This window comes from Heteronotia binoei, chromosome 9 (genome assembly GCF_032191835.1).
Source record: "Heteronotia binoei isolate CCM8104 ecotype False Entrance Well chromosome 9, APGP_CSIRO_Hbin_v1, whole genome shotgun sequence".
NCBI lineage: Eukaryota > Metazoa > Chordata > Lepidosauria > Squamata > Gekkonidae > Heteronotia > Heteronotia binoei.
The window spans coordinates 126,422,596-126,442,843 of NC_083231.1; the positions used below are offsets into that span (position 1 = coordinate 126,422,596).

Sequence of the window (20,248 nt, forward strand, 5' to 3'; positions counted from 1 at the left end):
AAATCTGCTGGGCGAGGGGAAGGACTGGCCTGTCTGCCTGAGACCCTGCAGAGCCATTGCCAGGCTGAGTGGACCATGATGGACCAAGGAGGGGGGTCTGATTCAGTATGAAGCAGCTTCAGGGGGACCCACCTAGACCGACTGATGATACTGGATTCATACCCCGCCCTATACTCTGAATCTCAAGAGCAGTCACCATCTCCTTTACTTCTCCCCCAACAGACACCCTGTGAGGTGGGTGGGGCTAAGAGGGCTCCCCCAGCAGCTACCCTTTCAAGGACAACCCCTACAAGAGCTGTGGCTGACCCAGGGCCATTCCAGCAGGTGCAAGTGGAGGAGTGGGGAATCAAACCTGGCCCTCTGCACTTCACTACTACACCAAACTCCTCTCTGTGGAGGAGCCCTGGCTCAGTGGAACAGCCTTTGCTTGGGCAGCTCCCGGTCTCACCCCCAGCCTGATGGAAAAGACCACTGCCCGCCACTCTGGAGGGGTGCTTCCAGTCTGGGTAGACAATACTGACCGCGATGGCTCGCAGGGGCTGCCTGGGGGGCTCCAAGTGTTCAGCCCTGTGGCCGCCGCCTCCTCCTGGCCAGCCCCTCGATGGTGGCACTTCCTCCCTCTGATGGGACTGCAGTCTGTGCTCACCCCAACCCCACTATCGGAAAATCACCTGAGAGGGTGGAGGGATCAGAGGGGGGATACCCCAAAGGGCCCTCTCGCCAGCACCCCGAGAAGACCGGGTGAGCAGCACACAGGGAAGCCCCTCTTCCTTCTCCTGGCCTCCACCCATTGGGCAGGACTTCCTCTCTTGCCCCCACTTCGTTCTTCACTCACAGTTCTCCGTTCTGGCTGAAACCCAAGGTGGATCAACTTGGTATAAAATGGTGTAAAATCAAAGAGCACGAGAGACCGGGGGCCTGCCAGCCTCCATGGAGCAGGGGGCAACGCACTTGCATGGATCCCACCCCCACGACAGTTGTCCTTTCCATTGAATCCTCACCACCACCTGTGAGGTAGGCTTGGCTGAGTGTGTGTGGCTGACTCAAGGCCACTCGTCCAGCTGGCAGGGCAGGGCAGGGCAGAAGGGGGTTCATACCTGGAGCTTCCAGATCTGAGACCAACACAACAGCCCCTGTGCAGACCCCGCCAGAGGCTCCCGAGCAAGACAGACTCTGCCCTCCCGCCCTCCCTAGAAGGCAGCTTCCCCAGCAGGCCTGGAGTATTGGCCTGGTCGAGTAGCAGGTTCGCAAGGACCCCTCAGCAGGGCTCAGCTGTAGCACTCAAAGGAGCTGCTCCCACGCACACACGAGAAAGTGAGTCATTTTTATTTTGATAGCGAAAGCCTCCCCCCCCCGGCTCCAGGGCCCCCCAGTGCTGTGCTGAGTCCAGGGCCCGGAGCGAAAGCGCAGGTGGGCTGGGATCAGCCCGGGACACATGGAGTTGGAGTAGCCACAGGTTGCTCATCGTCCACGGCAGCCCTCCACGCCCATAGCCGCCACTGCCCGTTGCCAAGTCCAGAAGAAGTTGCATGATCTGCTCAGCGGTTCCCCTGGCTCTGGGGCATCCCGTATTTCTCTGTGTATTTCCTGCGGAGGCAAGGGAAGCCTGAGGCAGTGCCCAGCAGAGCCAGCCAGCCAGTCTGCCCTGCCCAAGCACCACAAGCCCTCCTTGCCCCCTCCAGCCTCACCTCCTGGCGTAGTCAAAGAGCGCCCGCTTCCGGTCCTGCAGGGAGAGGTGCCTGGCCTCCGGGGACCTGGCAAACACCTTCAGGGGCAGCTGCAACCACAGAGAGAGAGAGAGAGAGAGAGAGGAGAAGAGGGAGGGAGTCACCCCCTTGCCCTAGTGCATGCTTGCTTTCTCCTCCTCCCCCCACCCGAAGGCGGTCTGCACGTACCGCAGCTGGAGGAGGAGCCGCAGGGGGCTGAGCACTGGAGACGGATGGGCCAAGCAAGGAGGGCTCCTCTTCTGCCTCGCTGGGGGTGAAGGGAACCCGCCCCTCCAGCAGGTTGGCAATGGTGGCGTCCACGCAGTTTGTCTGGGCTGGGGAGAGAGGCAGGCCATATGTGAGAGGCAGGGCGAAGGGGAAAAACCAACAACCCTGGGCCAGACTTCCTCCAAGCGTGGTGGCTCTTGGATCTGGAGTATCAAATTGATTCCTCTTCCAGATCACCTCCAACGGACTTTAAACATCCCCCGCCGCCAGCCTCCTCCTGGGTTTAAATTAACACTGAATTAATGGACTATATTGATCCTTTATCCTCATTATGTGGTTTTATTATGGGATGCTGCTTATACAAGTTTTTCCGGAGAGCAGTGGGGTTTAAGTCTTCTCCAAAAACTAACACTGAAATTCAGCGACACCGCACCAATACAAGCAATGCTTATTCTGACACAAACTTTGGCGAGACAGTGGTCATGTAACCAGGCATTGGAAAGGTAGACTGAGGGACCCTCCTGCACACCTGATCAAGTGAGGCCTGACTCAGGAGAACTCCAGTGGACCAAGTCCTGCATTTAAGGTGGCTCCCGCCTAGTTCTGCTGCAAAAGACTAACGCAGTCACCTATGTGGAAATCAGCTGGTTTATGCCGCCTTCCAACTCACTCTGTCTTGCCTTACTGACGCTTTCCTTGCTCTGCAATGCCCAGGAGGGAACCTTGAGCTCCACCTTTCAGTCACCAATCTGCAGCAGCCCCCCTCCCACACCCTCCCAGCATCCACTCACTCACCCAAGTCTTTGCGAATGACTGCCAGGGGCACGTGAGGCAGAACTTCCTTGACACGCTGAGCCATGCCTGTCAAGTGGGGTGTATCCTCCGTGGGGGGTGAGCTGGAGAAAGCCTGAGGCCGGGCTGCCAAGGGCTGACTTGGGACTGGGAAAGAGAGAGATGGGTGAAACACAAGTGTTTGCTGAAGGTCCCACCTCCAGGGCAATTCTGGGGCGCAGCCACCTTCCTCCCTTTCTGGGACCGCTTGCCACAGGCAGAGTGAAGTTGTCACTAACATCCTCTCCTGGGGAAAAATCCACCCCCCCCCCACTTCTACAAGCCAGAGCACAGATGGGGCTAGCAAGGCCAGGCCCGTGGGATGACCATGTTGATGGGCGCAGTGGGAAGAATGGCTCAGTTGAGGGCTGGAGGACCGTGGCCCACCTGGGGCATAGGGAGTTGGAGGGCCGTAGCTCACCTGGGGCATAGGGGGCTGGAGGGCCATGGCTCACCTGGGGCATAGGGGGCTGGAGGGCCATGGCTCACCTGTGGCATAGGGGGCTGGAGGGCCGTGGCTCACCTGGGGCATAGGGAGCTGGAGGGCCGTGGCTCACCTGGCGCGTAGAGGGCTGGAGGGCTGTGGCTCACCTGGGGCATAGGGAGCTGGAGGGCCGTGGCTCACCCCACCTGGGGCATAGGGGGCTGGAGGGCTGCGGCTCACCTGGGGGATAGGAGGCTGGAGGGCTGCGGCTCACCTGGGGGATAGGAGGCTGGAGGGCCGTGGCTGACCTGGGGCATAGGAGGCTGGAGGGCTGTGGTTCACCTGCAGCATATGGGGCTGGAGCGCTGTGGCTCACCTGGGGCATATGGGGCTGGAGGGCTGTGGCTCACCTGGGCATAGGGGGCTGGAGGGCTGTGGCTCACCTAGAGCATAGGGGGCTGGAGGGCTGTGGCTCACCTGGGGCATAGGGGGCTGCTGTGGCTCACCTGGGGCATAGGAGGCTGGAAGGCTGTGGTTCACCTGCGGCATATGGGGCTGGAGGGCTGTGGCTCTCCTGGGGCATATGGGGCCGGAGGGCTGTGGCTCACCTGGGGCATAGGGGGCTGGAGGGCCGTGGCTCACCTGGGGCATAGGGGGCTGGAGGGCTGTGGCTCACCTGGGGCATAGGGGGCTGTGGCTCACCTAGGGCATAGGGGGCTGGAGGGCCGTGGCTCACGTGGGGCATAGGGGGCTGCTGTGGCTCACCTGGGGCATAGGAGGCTGGAGGGCTGTGGTTCACCTGCGGCATATGGGGCTGGAGGGCTGTGGCTCTCCTGGGGTCTGGAAGGCTGTGGCTCACCTGGGGCATAGGGGTCTGGAAGGCTGTGGCTCACCTGGGGCATAGGGGGCTGGAGGGCTGTGGCTCACCTAGGGCATAGAGGGCTGGAGGGCCATGGCTCACCTGGGGCATAGAGGGCTGCTGTGGCTAACCTGGGGCATAGGAGGCTGGAGGGCTGTGGTTCACCTGCGGCATATGGGGCTGGAGGGCTGTGGCTCTCCTGGGGCATATGGAGCCGTAGGGCTGTGGCTCACCTGGGGCATAGGGGGCTGTTGTGGCTCACCTGGGGCATAGGGGTCTGGAGGGCTGTGGCTCACTTAGGGCATAGGGGGCTGGAGGGCCGTGGCTCACCTGGGGCATAGGGGTCTGGAAGGCTGTGGCTCACCTAGGGCATAGGGGGCTGGCGGGCCATGGCTCACCTGGGGCATAGGGGGCTGGAGGGCCGTGGATCACCTGGGGCATAGGGGGCTGGAGGGCTGTGGGTCTCCTGGGGCATATGGGGCCGGAGGGTCGTGGCTCACCTGGGGCATAGGGGTCTGGAGGGCTGTGGCTCACCTGGGGCATAGGGAGCTGGAGGGCTGTGGCTCACCTCACCTGGGGCATAGGGGGCTGGAGGGCTGCGGCTCACCTGGGGGATAGGAGGCTGGAGGGCCGTGGCTCACCTGGGGCATAGGGGGCTGGAGGGCTGTGGCTCACCTGGGCATAGGGGGCTGGAGGGCTGCGGCTCACCTGGGGGATAGGAGGCTGGAGGGCCGTGGCTCACCTGGGGCATAGGGGGCTGGCGGGCCGTGGCTCACCTCACCTGGGGCATAGGGGGTTGGAGGGCCGTGGCTCACCTGGGGCATAGGGGGCTGGAGGGCTGCGGCTCACCTGGGGGATAGGAGGCTGGAGGGCCGTGGCTCACCTGGGGCATAGGGGGCTGGCGGGCCGTGGCTCACCTCACCTGGGGCATAGGGGGTTGGAGGGCCGTGGCTCACCTGGGGCATAGGGGGCTGGAGGGCTGCGGCTCACCTGGGGGATAGGAGGCTGGAGGGCCGTGGCTCACCTGGGGCATAGGGGGTTGGAGGGCCGTGGCTCACCTGGGGCATAGGGGGCTGGAGGGCCGTGGCTCACCTGGGGCATAGGGGGCTGGAGGGCCGTGGCTCACCTGGGGCATAGGGGGTTGGAGGGCTGTGGCGCAGTCGCTTCAGGTGCTCTGCTTTGTCAGCAGCAGTGAGCCGTGTTGACACCACATCAAGCTCCAAGGCCAGGAGCTGCAAGAGGCACAGAGATCAATGGGGAGGCTCCCTGTCCAGAGGAGCCCCCCCTGTCAACATCCCTGACACCAACCGTGGGGGGCCCCAGCCGGTAGGATGCTGTGGAATACGAGGGCAGCGAACACCATAGTCCCATGGCTGCCATGGGGAAACCCCACCCTGGGCTTCAGTCCTTACCTCTTGGACTCGAAGAGCCAGCTCCTCCCGCGTCTCTTCAGCTCGCCTGCAGACGGAAGGGAGCCACCTGCACCAGGCCAAGAAAAAAGCCCAAATGAAGACGGGGCAACAAGCTGGCTCTCCTTCTCCCTACTGGCATAAAGGGGCCCTTCTTTTAAAGGACAACAGAGCTGCCTCCAAACACTCCTCCTCCCACCCCCAAAGAATGACAGAGAACTAGTACCTTACTTGATAAATGGTGAAGGGAACAAAGAAAGTCCAGAGCAGCTCAGTAACCCAGGAGGCATCCGCTGTGCTCTTCAAAGAGAAAGGGAAAGGAAACTATAAAAAGCCCCGGGGAACCTGTGGCCGGCACACAACCCTGTTGGGATAAGGGTGGAGCAGCGCCCCCCCCCCCAAGACTCATTGTGGCAGAACACTTTGCAAAAAAAAGGAAAGACCCGAATATGCGCAACGCAGGACAGGAGTGAAAGTACAACGCTAGCCCCTCTCCCTCCCCCCTAAAGCACTCACCACGGCAACAAAGGGCCTCTGCACTTGCAGGGCCACTGGCTGGACCACATCCAAGATGGAGAACGGCCACGTGCTGGAAAGGGAACAGCCCGGTCAGCAAGGCCAGGCCTGGAGAGAGGCAAGCCTATGGGCAGCACCCGCCCCTCCTGCTCGCTGCTCCCCCAGCCCACCTGAAGCGCAGAAGCCCCACCCTCCCGTTGGTGGTGGTCTCCTCAGGGAAGAGCAGCAGAGGCGGGTTGCCTCCGTGGGAGGAGTAGGCCTTCAAGGACTCCAGGAGCTCTGCTCGGCTGCCCGTGCTCCCCACCTCCAGGAAGCCACGGGACCAGCAAATGAACCCAGAGGCTCCGTTCAGCATCGGCTGTTGGAGAAGAGAGAGAGACACAGAAGGCAAGAATGTAAAGCCTGAGAAACACCACCCACCCATCCTCCAGGTATCCAGAGGCCAATGAGGGAAGACAGCTCTTGGGTGCCCGGAAGCAGCCCCAAGATAACTGATGGTTCAGCTGCTACCAAAAAGTCTCACCCCATCCTCCAAGATGGGGTTGGGCAGGTAAATTGCTGGAAACTTCCTAAAGGTAGCACCACAAAATGCTCAGGTGGCATCCTTCAAGCCTGGAATGAATTTTTGAGAGGGACGGTGGCTTAGTGGTAGAGCATTTGCTCAGAAAGCAGAAGGTCCCTGGTTCAATCTCCAGCATCTCCAACTAAAAGAAGTCCAGGCATGGAGGCGTGAAAAACCTCAGCTTGGGACCCTGGAGAGACAGTCTGAGTAGACAAGACTGACTTTGATGGACCGAAGAGGGTCTGATTCAGTAGAAGGCGGCTTCATGTGTAGAGGAGGGATAATGGCTCAGTCGTAGAGCATCTGCTTGGTAAGGTTCAATCCCTGGCATCTGCAACTAAAAAAGGGTCCAGGCAAATAGGCATGGAAAAACCTCAGCTGGAGACCCTGGAGAGCGGCTGCCAGTGAGTTGACAAGACCGACTTGGGGGGGGGGGGGGTCTGATGCACTAGAAGGCAGCTCCCTATGAGACCAGGTGTGGCTAGGCGACCCTCATGCAGGGCCCACTCACCGCATTGCAAGAGGTCAGCAAGTTGACGACGTTGTGGTCGAAGTGCGTGACGTGGTTGGCGATGTAGACGCGGGCGCGGAGGCCGTGCTGCCGAGGCTGGCTCTGCCGCACCAGGAGGCCGAGCACGGAGCACATCACCCGCACGACAAACCTGCGGAGGGCGCAGTCCGGGAGGGCGCAGCTGACGAGGAAGACGTGCAGGCCGAGGAAGAGGCGCAGCAGCAGCAGGCACAGCCCCACCGGCGCGTAGAGCAGCAGCGACAGCAGCAGCAGCCCGTCGCTCGGCAGCCTGCAGGGGGGAGAGGGCGGGCGCGCGCTTAGAGCGGGGGGGGGGGAGGCGGCGCGCGCCCGCGGGGGGAGGGAGGGGGGCTCACCGGTGGGAGTCGAAGAGGCGGTCCGGGCCGGGGGGCGCGGGGGCGGCGTGCGGGGAGGCCTCCATGGCGTCCGGCCGCTCCCTCCCTCCCTCCGTCTCCCGCCTTCCCGGCCTCAGGGCCAGGCGGAGGCCCGCTCAGCCCCTGCCGCCATCTTGGCCGCGCCTGCGCAGACGAGAGAGCGCCGTTTCCGGGCCGCCCGGAAGGGGCGGGGCCTCCTTCCTCCGCGGCACGGGCTCCCTTCCCGGCAGGCCTTGCGCGGCGGCCGGCACTTCCGGCCCCCAGGCGAGGAGGAGGAGGAGGAGCGGGCGATGGCGGCGCGGTGGGCGCTGCGGGCGGGGGTGGCGGCGGGGCGGGGCTGGGGCTGGGGGCGGGGCTGGGCGGGCGCGGGGGGGGCGGCGGCGGCCGTGCTGGTGGGCGGGGACGGGGAGGGGCGCCGTGGGGATCACCGCCCCTCCCCGCGAGGCACCTTCAACTTCATCGCCGACGTGGCCGAGAAGACCGCCCCCGCCCTCGTCTACGTGGAGATCCTGGGCAGGTGAGGGAGGGGGAGGAGAGGCCCCCCCAAGCAGAGCCCCCAGCGCCCCCTCCCCCGTCTCCATGGAGATCCTGAGCGGGGGGGGAGGGGGAGGAGAGGCCCCCCCAAGCAGAGCCCCCAGCGCCCCCTCCCCCGTCTCCATGGAGATCCTGAGCGGGGGGGGGAGGGGGAGGAGAGGGGGCCCCCCAGGACCCCCTCCCCTTGTCTCTATGGAGAGCCTGAGCGGGGGGGGGGAGGGGGAGGAGAGGGGCCCCCCAGCGCCCCCTCCCCCCGTCTCCATGGAGATCCTGAGCAGGGGGGGAGGGGGAGGAGAGGCCCCCCCAAGCAGAGCCCCCAGCGCCCCCTCCCCCGTCTCCATGGAGATCCTGAGCGGGGGGGGAGGGGGAGGAGAGGGGCCCCCCAGGACCCCCTCCCCTTGTCTCTATGGAGAGCCTGAGCGGGGGGGGGGGAGGGGGAGGAGAGGGGCCCCCCAGCGCCCCCTCCCCCCGTCTCCATGGAGATCCTGAGCAGGGGGGGAGGGGGAGGAGAGGCCCCCCCAAGCAGAGCCCCCAGCGCCCCCTCCCCCGTCTCCATGGAGATCCTGAGCGGGGGGGGAGGGGGAGGAGAGGGGCCCCCCAGGACCCCCTCCCCTTGTCTCTATGGAGAGCCTGAGCGGGGGGGGGAGGGGGAGGAGAGGGGCCCCCCAGCGCCCCCTCCCCCCGTCTCCATGGAGATCCTGAGCGGGGGGGGAGGAGAGGGGCCCCCCAGCGCCCCCTCCCCCGTCTCCATGGAGATCCTGAGCGGGGGGGGAGGAGAGGGGCCCCCCAGCGCCCCCTCCCCCCCGTCTCCATGGAGATCCTGAGCGGGGGGGGGAGGGGGAGGAGAGGGCCCCCCAGAACCCCTCCCCCCGTCTCCATGGAGATCCTGAGCAGATGGGGGAGGGGGAGGAGAGGGCCCCCCCAGCACCCCCTCCCCCCATCTCCATGGAGATCCTGAGCGGGGGGGAGGAGAGGGGCCCCCCAGCGCCCCCTCCCCCCGTCTCCATGGAGATCCTGAGCGGGGGGGGGGAGGGGGAGGAGAGGGCCCCCCAGAACCCCTCCCCCCCGTCTCCATGGAGATCCTGAGCAGATGGGGGAGGGGGAGGAGAGGGCCCCCCAGCACCCCCTCCCCCCATCTCCATGGAGATCCTGGGCAGGGGAGGGAGGGGGAGGAGAGGAGAGGGGCCCCCAGCACCCCCCCCCCTCTCCATGGAGAGCCTGAGCAGGTGGGGGAGGAGAGGGGCCCCCCAGCACCCCCCATCTCCATGGAGATCCTGAGCAGGGGAGGGAGGGGAAGGAGAGGGGCCCCCCAGACCCCCTCCCCCCCCCCGCCCCGTCTCCATGGAGATCCTGCATGGGATGGAGAACGTAGAGAAAGAAGTCCTTTTCTCCCTTTCTCACAATACAAGAACTCGTGGGCATTCGATGAAATTGCTGAGCAGTCGGGTTAGAATGGATAGAAGGAAGTACTTCTTCACCCAAAGGGTGATTAACATGTGGAATTCACTGCCACAGGAGGTGGCGGCCGCAAGCATAGCCACCTTCAAGAGGGGGTTAGATAAAAATATGGAGCACAGGTCCATCAGTGGCTATTAGCCACAGTGTGTGTGTATATATAAAATTTTTTGCCCCTGTGTGACACAGAGTGTTGGACTGGATGGGCCATTGGCCTCATCCAACATGGCTTCTCTTATGTTCTTATGTTCAGCACAGCTTTCTAAAGGGGACAGAAAGATGAATGGGACAGAGGAGCCTGATGCTACTGTAGGCCACTCAGCAGCCCCCTTTGCTCTGAGGCAAGACCCATTGGCTAGCCAGCCCCAACCCTCCTGAGCAGCCAGCAGCTGCACCCAGCAGCTCTGAACTCACTTGCAGGTGGAGGCAAAGGAGCACAAGACAGGCCTCACTCACGCTCCTCCTCCTCCACCCCTCGCGGGCCTGCTGGCCTGGCCTGTGGAAGAACCTTTTGCCGGGGCCTCCGGCGTCTCCCCTCCTCCCTTGGGACGCACCATCGCCCTCTTCTCTTGTCGCCCTAGGCATCCCTTCTCGGGGCGGGAGCTGCCCATCTCCAACGGCTCTGGCTTTGTGGTGTCTGCAGATGGCCTCATTGTGACCAACGCTCACGTCGTGGCCAACCGCAGGCGGGTGAGGGTGAGGCTGGCCAGTGGGGAGCTCTACAACGCTGTCGTGCGGCAGGTCGACCAGGTCGCTGACATCGCCACCATCAAGATCGACCCCAAGGTGCCAGGGGGCAAGGGCTTTTGCAACCCCCCAGGCACAGGCAGACCCCCAGATCCCTCAAGCTTCACACGCAGTGGGAGGCAGCTGTTCTGTGAGTGAGCCGATCTGAGCGGGGATTCCCGGTTCTAGACAGCGGATGATCCAGAGATGCTCCAAAGCACTCCCCCAAAGGCCTCTTTGTGTTGCCTCAGTGGGGGGGGTGGTGGAAGGAAGTGCTTGCCAAGGCAAGGTGCCACCCTAGGTGTCTGTCTCTTCCTCTCCCCACAGCACCCCTTACCCACCTTGCCCTTGGGCCGCTCTTCCGAGGTGCGCCAGGGGGAGTTTGTGGTGGCCATGGGCAGTCCTTTTGCCCTCCAGAACACCGTTACGTCTGGCATCGTCAGCTCAGTCCAGCGAGGAGGGCGGGAACTAGGCCTGGCCGCCTCGGACATGGAGTACATCCAGACAGATGCTGCCATCGACGTGAGGCCCCTCTGGATCCTCTCCCTGGGCTGGGGAGGGGATTGGAAGGGGCTGGGACCTTTCTCCGCAAGGGCTTTGGCCACTTGGGCCCTTCGGGAGCTCCTACTCAGGATACCTTTCCTCCCCCCCCCCTTTCTCCTCCACAGTTTGGGAACTCTGGTGGCCCTCTGGTCAACCTGGTAAGTGTTCCGGGTTCTGCTGCATGGGAGAGGCAGGGGGCCCCTGGGGGCCCCGGAGGGCTTCTGCCTCTTCCTTGTGGCTGCTTGGGGGATGGGGAGGGGATGGCCTTCCCTCTCGAGGGCCTCCTGGGGCAGATGGCGGTTTAGTTCCCAGCCTTCTTCCTGCCTTCTGGGCTGCAGGGGTCCCCCCTCCCCCTTCTGGTGCAGTCGGAGTTGCAGACAGCTGCCAGGGTGACTTTGTCCTCTCCTAGGATGGCGAGGTGATTGGCGTCAACACTATGAAGGTGACGGCCGGGATTTCCTTTGCCATCCCCTCTGACCGGCTGCGGGCCTTCCTGGAGGAGGAGGGGAAGCAGACGGGTGCGTGCGTGGGGGCAGCCCCCCCCAACAATGCTGCCACATGGGGTGATCTTAGTGCTTGCTGCCCCTTTGCTGTTTCACTGTTGGGGGGGCTTGCTTTCCAGGCTGCTTTCCCCTGGGGGGGCGGCTGGGGGGCTTCAGGGTCCCTTGTGGTGGGGGCTGGCTGAGCCGTTTGGGAGGAGCACAGCGCCCCCTGGCTGACGGCCTCTCCTCTTGCAGGCTCCTGGTTTGGCGGCGCAGAGGGGAAGCGGCGCTACATTGGTGTGATGATGCTGACCCTGACCCCCAGGTGAGCAGGAGTCTCCCAGCCTCAGGCAGCTGCAGCTGTCCTCCTCCTCCCCTCTCCTCCGGTAGGCGGTTCTATTTAATTCTGAACTATCTCCTCCAGGGTTAAACCCGCCAGGCTCCATAGAGCACAGGAGAGTTGTGTTTTTCTGCAGGCTGGAGGAAGCTCCAAGGGTTTAAAAACTGTAGAATAGCCCAAGCCCTGCTTGCTTCCTAAAGGAGAGAATGCCGCCAGCCTCTTGTGAGGTTTTGGGTAGCCATTTTGGGGTCAGTTGGGCCTTGCTGAAGATTCTAATCCTCGGTTAAGAACATAAGAGAAGCCCTGTGGGATCAGACCAGTGGCCCCTCCAGTCCAACACTCTGTGTCTCATAAGAACATAAGAGAGGCCCTGTTGGATCAGGCCAATAGCCCATCCAGTCCAACACTCTGTGTCACAGAAGAACATAAGAGAAGCCCTGTGGATCAGGCCAGTGGCCCATCCAGTCCAACACTCTGTGTCTCATAAGAACATAAGAGAAGCCCTGTTGGATCAGGCCAGTGGCCCATCCAGTCCAACACTCTGTGTCACAGAAGAACATAAGAGAAGCCCTGTGGATCAGGCCAGTGGCCCATCCAGTCCAACACTCTGTGTCACATAAGAACATAAGAGAAGCCCTGTTGGATCAGGCCAGTGGCCCCTCCAGTCCAACACTCTGTGTCACATAAGAACATAAGAGAAGCCCTGTTGGATCAGGCCAGTGGCCCACCCAGTCCAACACTCTGTTCACATAAGAACATAAGAGAAGCCATGTTGGATCAGGCCAGTGGCCCATCCAGTCCAACACTCTGTGTCATATAAGAACATAAGAGAAGCCATGTTGGATCAGGCCAGTGGCCCATCCAGTCCAACACTCTGTGTCATATAAGAACATAAGAGAAGCCATGTTGGATCAGGCCAGTGGCCCCTCCAGTCCCACACTCTGGGTCACATAAGAACATAAGAGAAGCCCTGTTGGATCAGGCCGATGCCCCCTCCAGCCCAACACTCTGTGTCACATAAGAACATAAGAGAAGCCCTGTTGGATCAGGCCAGTGGCCCATCCAGTCCAACACTCTGTGTCACAGAAGAACATAAGAGAAGCCCTGTGGATCAGGCCAGTGGCCCATCCAGTCCAACACTCTGTGTCACATAAGAACATAAGAGAAGCCCTGTTGGATCAGGCCAGTGGCCCCTCCAGTCCAACACTCTGTGTCACATAAGAACATAAGAGAAGCCCTGTTGGATCAGGCCAGTGGCCCACCCAGTCCAACACTCTGTTCACATAAGAACATAAGAGAAGCCATGTTGGATCAGGCCAGTGGCCCATCCAGTCCAACACTCTGTGTCATATAAGAACATAAGAGAAGCCATGTTGGATCAGGCCAGTGGCCCATCCAGTCCAACACTCTGTGTCATATAAGAACATAAGAGAAGCCATGTTGGATCAGGCCAGTGGCCCCTCCAGTCCAACACTCTGTATCACATAAGAACATAAGAGAAGCCCTGTTGGATCAGGCCAATGGCCCTTCCAGTCCAACACTCTGTGTCACATAAGAACATAAGAGAAGCCCTACTGGATCAGACCAGTGGCCCATCCAGTCCAACACTCTGTGGCACATAAGAACGTAAGAGAAGCCCTGTTGGATCAGGCCAGTGGCCCATCCAGTCCAACACTCTGTGTCACATAAGAACATAAGAGAAGCCCTGTTGGATCAGGCCAATGGCCCATCCAGTCCAACACTCTGTGCCACAGAAGAACATAAGAGAAGCCCTGCTGGATCAGGCCACTGGCCCCTCCAGTCCAACACTCCGTGTCACATAAGAACATAAGAGAAGCCATGTTGGATCAGGCCAGTGGCCCATCCAGTCCAACACTCTGAGTCACATAAGAACATAAAAGAAGCCCTGTTGGATCAGGCCAATGGCTCATCCAGTCCAACACTCTGTGTCACATAAGAACATAAGAGAAGCCCTGTTGGATCAGGCCAGTGGCCCCTCCAGTCCAACACTCTGTGTCACATAAGAAAATAAGAGAAGCCGTGTTGGATCAGGCCAGTGGCCCCTCCAGTCCAACACTCTGAGTCACATAAGAACATAAGAGAAGCCATGTTGGATCAGGCCAGTGGCCCCTCAAGTGCAACACTTTGTGTCACATAAGAACATAAGAGAAGCCCTGTTGGATCAGGCCAGTGGCCCCTCCAGTCCAACACTCTGTGTCACATAAGAAAATAAGAGAAGCCATGTTGGATCAGGCCAGTGGCCCATCCAGTCCAACACTCTGTGTCACATAAGAACATAAGAGAAGCCATGTTGGATCAGGCCAGTGGCCCATCCAGTCCAACACTCTGTGTCATATAAGAACATAAGAGAAGCCATGTTGGATCAGGCCAGTGGCCCATCCAGTCCAACACTCTGTGTCATATAAGAACATAAGAGAAGCCATGTTGGATCAGGCCAGTGGCCCCTCCAGTCCAACACTCTGTATCACATAAGAACATAAGAGAAGCCCTGTTGGATCAGGCCAATGGCCCTTCCAGTCCAACACTCTGTGTCACATAAGAACATAAGAGAAGCCCTACTGGATCAGACCAGTGGCCCATCCAGTCCAACACTCTGTGGCACATAAGAACGTAAGAGAAGCCCTGTTGGATCAGGCCAGTGGCCCATCCAGTCCAACACTCTGTGTCACATAAGAACATAAGAGAAGCCCTGTTGGATCAGGCCAATGGCCCATCCAGTCCAACACTCTGTGCCACAGAAGAACATAAGAGAAGCCCTGCTGGATCAGGCCACTGGCCCCTCCAGTCCAACACTCCGTGTCACATAAGAACATAAGAGAAGCCATGTTGGATCAGGCCAGTGGCCCATCCAGTCCAACACTCTGAGTCACATAAGAACATAAAAGAAGCCCTGTTGGATCAGGCCAATGGCTCATCCAGTCCAACACTCTGTGTCACATAAGAACATAAGAGAAGCCCTGTTGGATCAGGCCAGTGGCCCCTCCAGTCCAACACTCTGTGTCACATAAGAAAATAAGAGAAGCCGTGTTGGATCAGGCCAGTGGCCCCTCCAGTCCAACACTCTGAGTCACATAAGAACATAAGAGAAGCCATGTTGGATCAGGCCAGTGGCCCCTCAAGTGCAACACTTTGTGTCACATAAGAACATAAGAGAAGCCCTGTTGGATCAGGCCAGTGGCCCCTCCAGTCCAACACTCTGTGTCACATAAGAAAATAAGAGAAGCCATGTTGGATCAGGCCAGTGGCCCATCCAGTCCAACACTCTGTGTCACATAAGAACATAAGAGAAGCCCTGTTGGATCAGGCCAGTGGCCCATCCAGTCCAACACTCTGAGTCACATAAGAACATAAGAGAAGCCATGTTGGATCAGGCCAGTGGCCCATCCAGTCCAACACTCTGAGTCACATAAGAACATAAGAGAAGCCATGTTGGATCAGGCCAGTGACGCCCACTCACCCAGCCTCAACAGATCCCTTTGGACTTCCTCACAATCCTCTCTGGTTCTCACCACCCTGAACAATTTAGTCTCATCTGCAAACTTGGCCACTTCACTGCTTACTATCAACTCCAAATCATTTATGAACAAGTTAAAGAGCATGGGACCCAGTACTGAGCCGTGCGGCACTCCACTGCTTACCGTCCTCCACTGCGAAGACTGCCCATTTATACTCACTCTCTGCTCCCTATTAATTAGTCAGTTTTTGATCCACAAGTGGACCTGTCCTTTTACTCTATGACTCGAGCTTACTAAGAAGCCTTTGATGAGGAACTTTATCAAAAGCTTTCTGGAAGTCAAGGTAAACAATATCTATCGGGTCTCCTTTGTCCACATGTTTGTTCACCCCCTCAAAGAAATGTAACAGGTTAATGAGGCAAGATCTTCCCTTACAGAACCCATGCTGAGTCTTCCTCAATAACTCGTATTCATCAATGTGCCTACTCATTCTGTCCTTGATAATGGTTTCTACCAACTTTCCCGGTATTGAAGTCAGACTGACTGGCCTGTAGTTTCCCGGATCTCCTCTGGAACCCTTTTTAAAGATGGGGGTGACATTTGCTACCTTCCAGTCCTCAATGAAAGATTACATATTTTTGTCAGAAGATCCACAAGTTGAACTTTGAGTTTTTTCAGAACTCTGGGATGTATGCCATCCGGACCTGATGACTTATTAGTTTTTAATTCGTCTCTCAGTTGTAGCACCTCCTCTCTTGTCACCTCAATCTGACTCAGGTCTTTCAACACCCCTTCCAATATAAGTGGTTCTGGAGCAGGCAAACACTTCTCATCTTCCACAGTGAAGACGTAAGCAAAAAATGCATTCAGCTTCTCAGCCATTTCCCTATCCTCCTTCAGTAATCCTTTGACCCCTTGGTCATCCAAGGGCCCCACTGCCTCCCTGGCTGGTTTCCTGCTTCTAATATATTTGAAGAAATTTTAATTGTTGGTCTTTATGTTTTTTGCAATATGCTCCTCATAGTCCCTTTTTGCCTGCCTGATCACAGTCTTGCATTTGATTTGCCACTGCCTGTGTTCCCTTTTATTAATCTCACTTGGACTAGCTTTCCACCGCTTAAAGGAGTCGTCCTTACTTTTTACAGCTTTCATTACTTTGTTTGTTAACCATGCAGGCCTTCCCTTATACCTGTTTGTACCTTTCCTAACTTGTGGTATATATTTTATCTGACTTTCTAGGATTGTAGTTTTAAATAGCCTCCAAGCTTCCCCAAGGGTTTTGACTGCATTTATCTTTCCTTTCAGTTTCCTCTTCACATGCCTCCTCATCTCAGAGAAGTTACCCCTTTTAAAGTTAAACGTGGTTGTGCCGGTCTTTTGGGGCAACTCTCTATTTATACAAATGGTGAAATCAATAACGTTATGGTCACTGCTCCCAAGCGGTGTGATCACTTTTACATCTCTCACCAAGTCTTGGGCATTACTTAGGACCAAATCCAGGATCGCCCCACCCCTGGTAGGTTCAGAGACCATCTGCTCCATAGCACAGGCATTGAGAGCATCAAGAAACCCAATCTCTTTCTCTCGACCAGAACACATATTGACCCAATCAATCTGCAGGTAGTTAAAATCACCTATGATAACACAGGTCTTACATCTAGCCACTATCTTTACGCCTTCCATCATATTATAGTCGTTCTCTATCTTTTGATTTGGTGGGCGATAACAAACTCCCATAGTTAAATTTCCTTTTGGGCCCTCTATTTCGACCCAAAGCATTTCTAGAAGGGAATCTAATTCTCTGACCTCAGTCTTACTGGACCATATGCCCTCTCTGACATACAGAGCCACCCCACCTCCAACCCTTCCCTCCCTATCCTTCCGATATAACTTATATCCAGGAATCACCATGTCCCACTGATTCTCCTCATTCCACCAAGTTTCTGAAATTCCCACAATGCCTCTGTTTTCTCCCAACACTAAACATTCCAATTCACCAATTTCACTTTGAAGACTTCTAGCATTTGTGTACAAACAGCTATAATTTCCCAGGCAAGCCAGGCCCGCCACCTTCCTCCTGCTGCCTCGAGACTCTGGCAGGCAGTCCATTCTGTTTGTCACCATCTCAGTGGACAACTCTGGTCCATTACCTGGTAGAAAAGTAACAGCTAACCCTTCATCTCTTTGAAATGGGTCCTCCCGAACCATAGACATTTCCTCTCCTGTCAGCTTTCCCCTAAGATTTAGTTAAAAAACTGCTCTGCCACCTTTTTGATTTTAAGTGCCAGCAGCCTGGTTCCATCCGGGGACAAGTGGAGACCGTCTCTTTTGTACAGCTCCCGTTTGTTCCAGAAAGCATCCCAGTGTCTAACAAACTTAAACCCTTCCTCCTTACACCATCGTCTCATCCATACATTGAGACTTCTAATTTGTGCCTATCTCTCCAGCCCTGCACGTGGAATAGGTAGCACTTCTGAGAAAGCTACCTTGGAGGTCCTGGCCTTAAGTCTCCCGCCTAGCAGCCTAAATTTTTCCTCCAGGACCTCACGACTGCATTTCCCCACATCGTTGGTGCCAACATGCACCACGACCACTGGCTCCTCCCCAGCACTGTCTATCAGCCTATCTACTACACGCGTAATGTCTGCTACATTCGCACCAGGCAGGCAAGTCACCATACGGTCAGTATGCGGTTTCGCCACCCAGACGTCTACTTGCCTAAGGATCGAATCGCCAACTTCCAAGACCCCCCCTCTCTCCCTGCCCAGGGATGGTTCCTTGGCGCGAAAGGATTTCCGCTCACCAACTGAAGAAGAGGTCCCTTCTGAGGGCACATTCCCCTTATCCTCAGCCCGGTGTCCTGTTCCCTCTCGACCCTCATGCTCCCTAGTAGCAACGGGGCTGCCATGTTCAGAGCGGGGCTCATCTAACACGTCCCTGAGAGTCTTCTCCGAGTGCCTAACTGACTGTCTCTGCTTCTCCAGGTCAGTCACCTCAGTCTCAAGGGTACGAACTCGTTCCCTGAGGACCAGGAGCTCCTTGCATCGAGCACACACCGAAGACTTCTGTCCTGTGGGCAGATAGTCATACAGGTGATACTCAATGCAAAACACTGGAAAGCCCTCACCTCCCTGCTGGCATTCTACCTTCATGATAGCTTTTTAAAAATATACAGTCCCCTTTTAAACCCTGTTTAAGTGGCTCCCCACCTGGAGAGTCTACTTACCTTATTGGGAACACAAGGAATCTGGGTTCCTGGTCCTTACACAGCCCCCAGGCCAAGAGCCCTTTAGCTCTCACCCTTCGGTTCGCGCCTCTGGCAAGGTGCAGCTTAATAATGCAGAGGGTGGGGAACACAGCCACTCCTAATCAATCAAGTTAGTGTGTGTGTGGGGGGAGAGGCTGGAAGGTAAGCGGTAGAGAAAGGGAAGAGAACGGGAATAGAAAGGGAAGAGTATAGCCACCTTCAAGAGGGGTTTAGATAAAAATATGGAGCGCTGGTCCATCAGTGGCTATTAGCCACAGTGTGTGTGTATATATAAAATTTTTGCCACTGTGTGACACAGAGTGTTGGACTGGATGGGCCGTTGGCCTGATCCAACATGGCTTCTCTTATGTTCTTAATGCTGGAGGGGGGAAGAGGGAAATTGTGACAAGAGGAGCCCTTGAAGGATGTGGCCTTTTGCTGGCCTCCCCCTCTCTGGGGACTGGTGCTTGAGGGAGCTGGAGACTTATGGGGATCCCTGAAGGTGTTGCTGTTGTGTTGCAATTTATAAATCCTGTTTTAATTGCTTGACCTCTGTTGTAACCTGCCCTGAACTCACTTAGGAAAGGCGGGATATAAATGCAAGGACACAAGCGGGTGGAGGGGGACAGGATAGGGCTGAGGGCAGAAGAGGGTGTTTGGGTGGGCTCTGCTAGGTGTGTGGCAAAAGGAAGAGCAGCAACGGAGGAGGGGGGACGAGAGTCTCTTGGGCTCCTCCACCGTGTAGCTTTGTGTAGGGCGGAAGAGGCAGGCAGAGGCCTTGGAGCATCTGTGAGGCAAGCCAGGGCTCCCAGCATCGGTCCCAGCTGTGAAAAGGGCAGCTCAGAAGACCTTGACCTGAGGCCCTGGAGGGCAGAGTCTGACTCAGAGAAAGGTCCCTCCATCCGTGCATCTCCCTGGGCTGTTGGCTGGCTTTGGGCCTTGGTTTCTGCACCCTGCAAAGTGGGCAGCTTTGTGGCACTGCTAGGATGAGGACGACAGTCAAGGGGAGGCCCCCAGCCCTGGATCAGCCCCCTCCTTGGGTGGGCAGCTGGGGTGACTCATGGTGCCAGGCAGAAGCGCCCCCCCCCCAGTAATCCTGCCCTCCAACAGGAGGCTCCTCACAAATGCCCCACAGGTGCAGCTTCTTGATGTGGGCAGTGCACGGCCCCCAAGGGGCTTGGCCAGAGAGCGCCCTCTAGGCTCCCTTGGCTCCAGACGCACTGACCTTGGGATCTCCCGCCCTCCCCTGCCCTCTACAGTATCCTGTCTGAGCTGAAGCTGCGGGATCCGGCCTTCCCTGACGTGCCTTACGGGGTCCTCATCCACAAGGTGATCTTTGGCTCTCCGGCTCATCAGTAAGTGCAAGGGGGCTCCTCCTTGGCAGGGGGTGGGGGGGCTGCAGCAGGTGCCTGTCCTGCGCACGGGATCCCCTTCCCCTCTTCCTCTCCTCCTTTGTCCCCAGAGCAGGACTGAAGGCAGGGGATGTCCTGGTGGAAATCAACGGGCAGCCTTCGCAGCGGGCAGAGGGATGTCTACAAGGCAGTGCGGACACAGCCCCACTTGGCCCTGCTGGTGCGGCGAGGCCCCGAGTCCTTGCAGCTGACCATCACCCCGGAGGTCACGGACTAGGGCGGGCAGGGCACTGGATTCTGGCTGGGAGCCGCCTCTCTGCCCCCCCCCAGGAGGTCTGCACAGGGGGGCCTCCCTCTCCCTGCCTCTGCTCTTGGCAAGGTGGCGGGACCCTGCAGGGGGAGGAAGGCCAGGCCAGTGGGCACCTTGTCCTTTCGCTGGCAGTCCTCCGCAGAGCAGGCTGAAGCAGTGCTGTGGGGAGGGGGCCAGCCTGCATCTGGCCGGAGCAGCAGAACTGCTTAGCGACAAGGAAGCCCGCAGCTGCATACAGCTTTTGGGGGTGGAAACCCTCGTCCCTCACGGAGACCCAGGGGTTGCGTTTGCCCTGCTGGTGTCGGTTCAGACCCTGCCCCAGTATGGAGAAGGTTCTAGTCGCGA

At 58.4% G+C, this 20,248-nt stretch overlaps 2 protein-coding genes across 2 annotated transcripts; one reads left to right on the top strand and one right to left on the bottom strand.

Moving 5' to 3' along the window:
• Nucleotides 1-1,309: 1,309 nt before the first annotated feature.
• LOC132577454 (lipid droplet-regulating VLDL assembly factor AUP1-like) lies at nucleotides 1,310-7,595 on the bottom strand. The gene is made up of 11 exons (XM_060247241.1): nucleotides 7,421-7,595; nucleotides 7,047-7,335; nucleotides 6,144-6,331; nucleotides 5,974-6,046; nucleotides 5,684-5,757; nucleotides 5,461-5,527; nucleotides 5,175-5,280; nucleotides 2,730-2,873; nucleotides 1,896-2,041; nucleotides 1,689-1,777; nucleotides 1,310-1,587 (listed from the first exon to the last, which is right to left on the bottom strand). Exons 1-11 carry the CDS (start codon nucleotides 7,483-7,485, stop codon nucleotides 1,539-1,541), a joined length of 1,290 nt encoding a protein of 429 aa, XP_060103224.1. The 5' UTR covers nucleotides 7,486-7,595; the 3' UTR covers nucleotides 1,310-1,538.
• LOC132577664 (serine protease HTRA2, mitochondrial-like) lies at nucleotides 7,484-19,870 on the top strand. Its single transcript, XM_060247453.1, is given in 10 exon segments — nucleotides 7,484-7,702; nucleotides 7,849-7,955; nucleotides 10,009-10,213; nucleotides 10,481-10,675; nucleotides 10,822-10,854; nucleotides 11,106-11,214; nucleotides 11,434-11,503; nucleotides 19,501-19,596; nucleotides 19,704-19,767; nucleotides 19,769-19,870. Coding segments are annotated over 10 exon segments (1,200 nt in total).
• The last annotated feature ends 378 nt before the right edge of the window (nucleotides 19,871-20,248 follow it).

Excerpts from the sequence above, each read along its gene's own strand:
- LOC132577454 (XM_060247241.1), bottom strand. The coding sequence starts at position 7,485 with ATGGAGGCCTCCCCGCACGCCGCCCCCGCGCCCCCCGGCCCGGACCGC. Across the intron at positions 5,758-5,973 it reads AGAGGCCCTTTGTTGCCGTG|AGCACAGCGGATGCCTCCTG; the intron begins GTGAGTGCTTTA and ends TTCTCTTTGAAG. Across the intron at positions 2,042-2,729 it reads AGTCATTCGCAAAGACTTGG|CCCAGACAAACTGCGTGGAC; the intron begins GTGAGTGAGTGG and ends CTCTCTCCCCAG.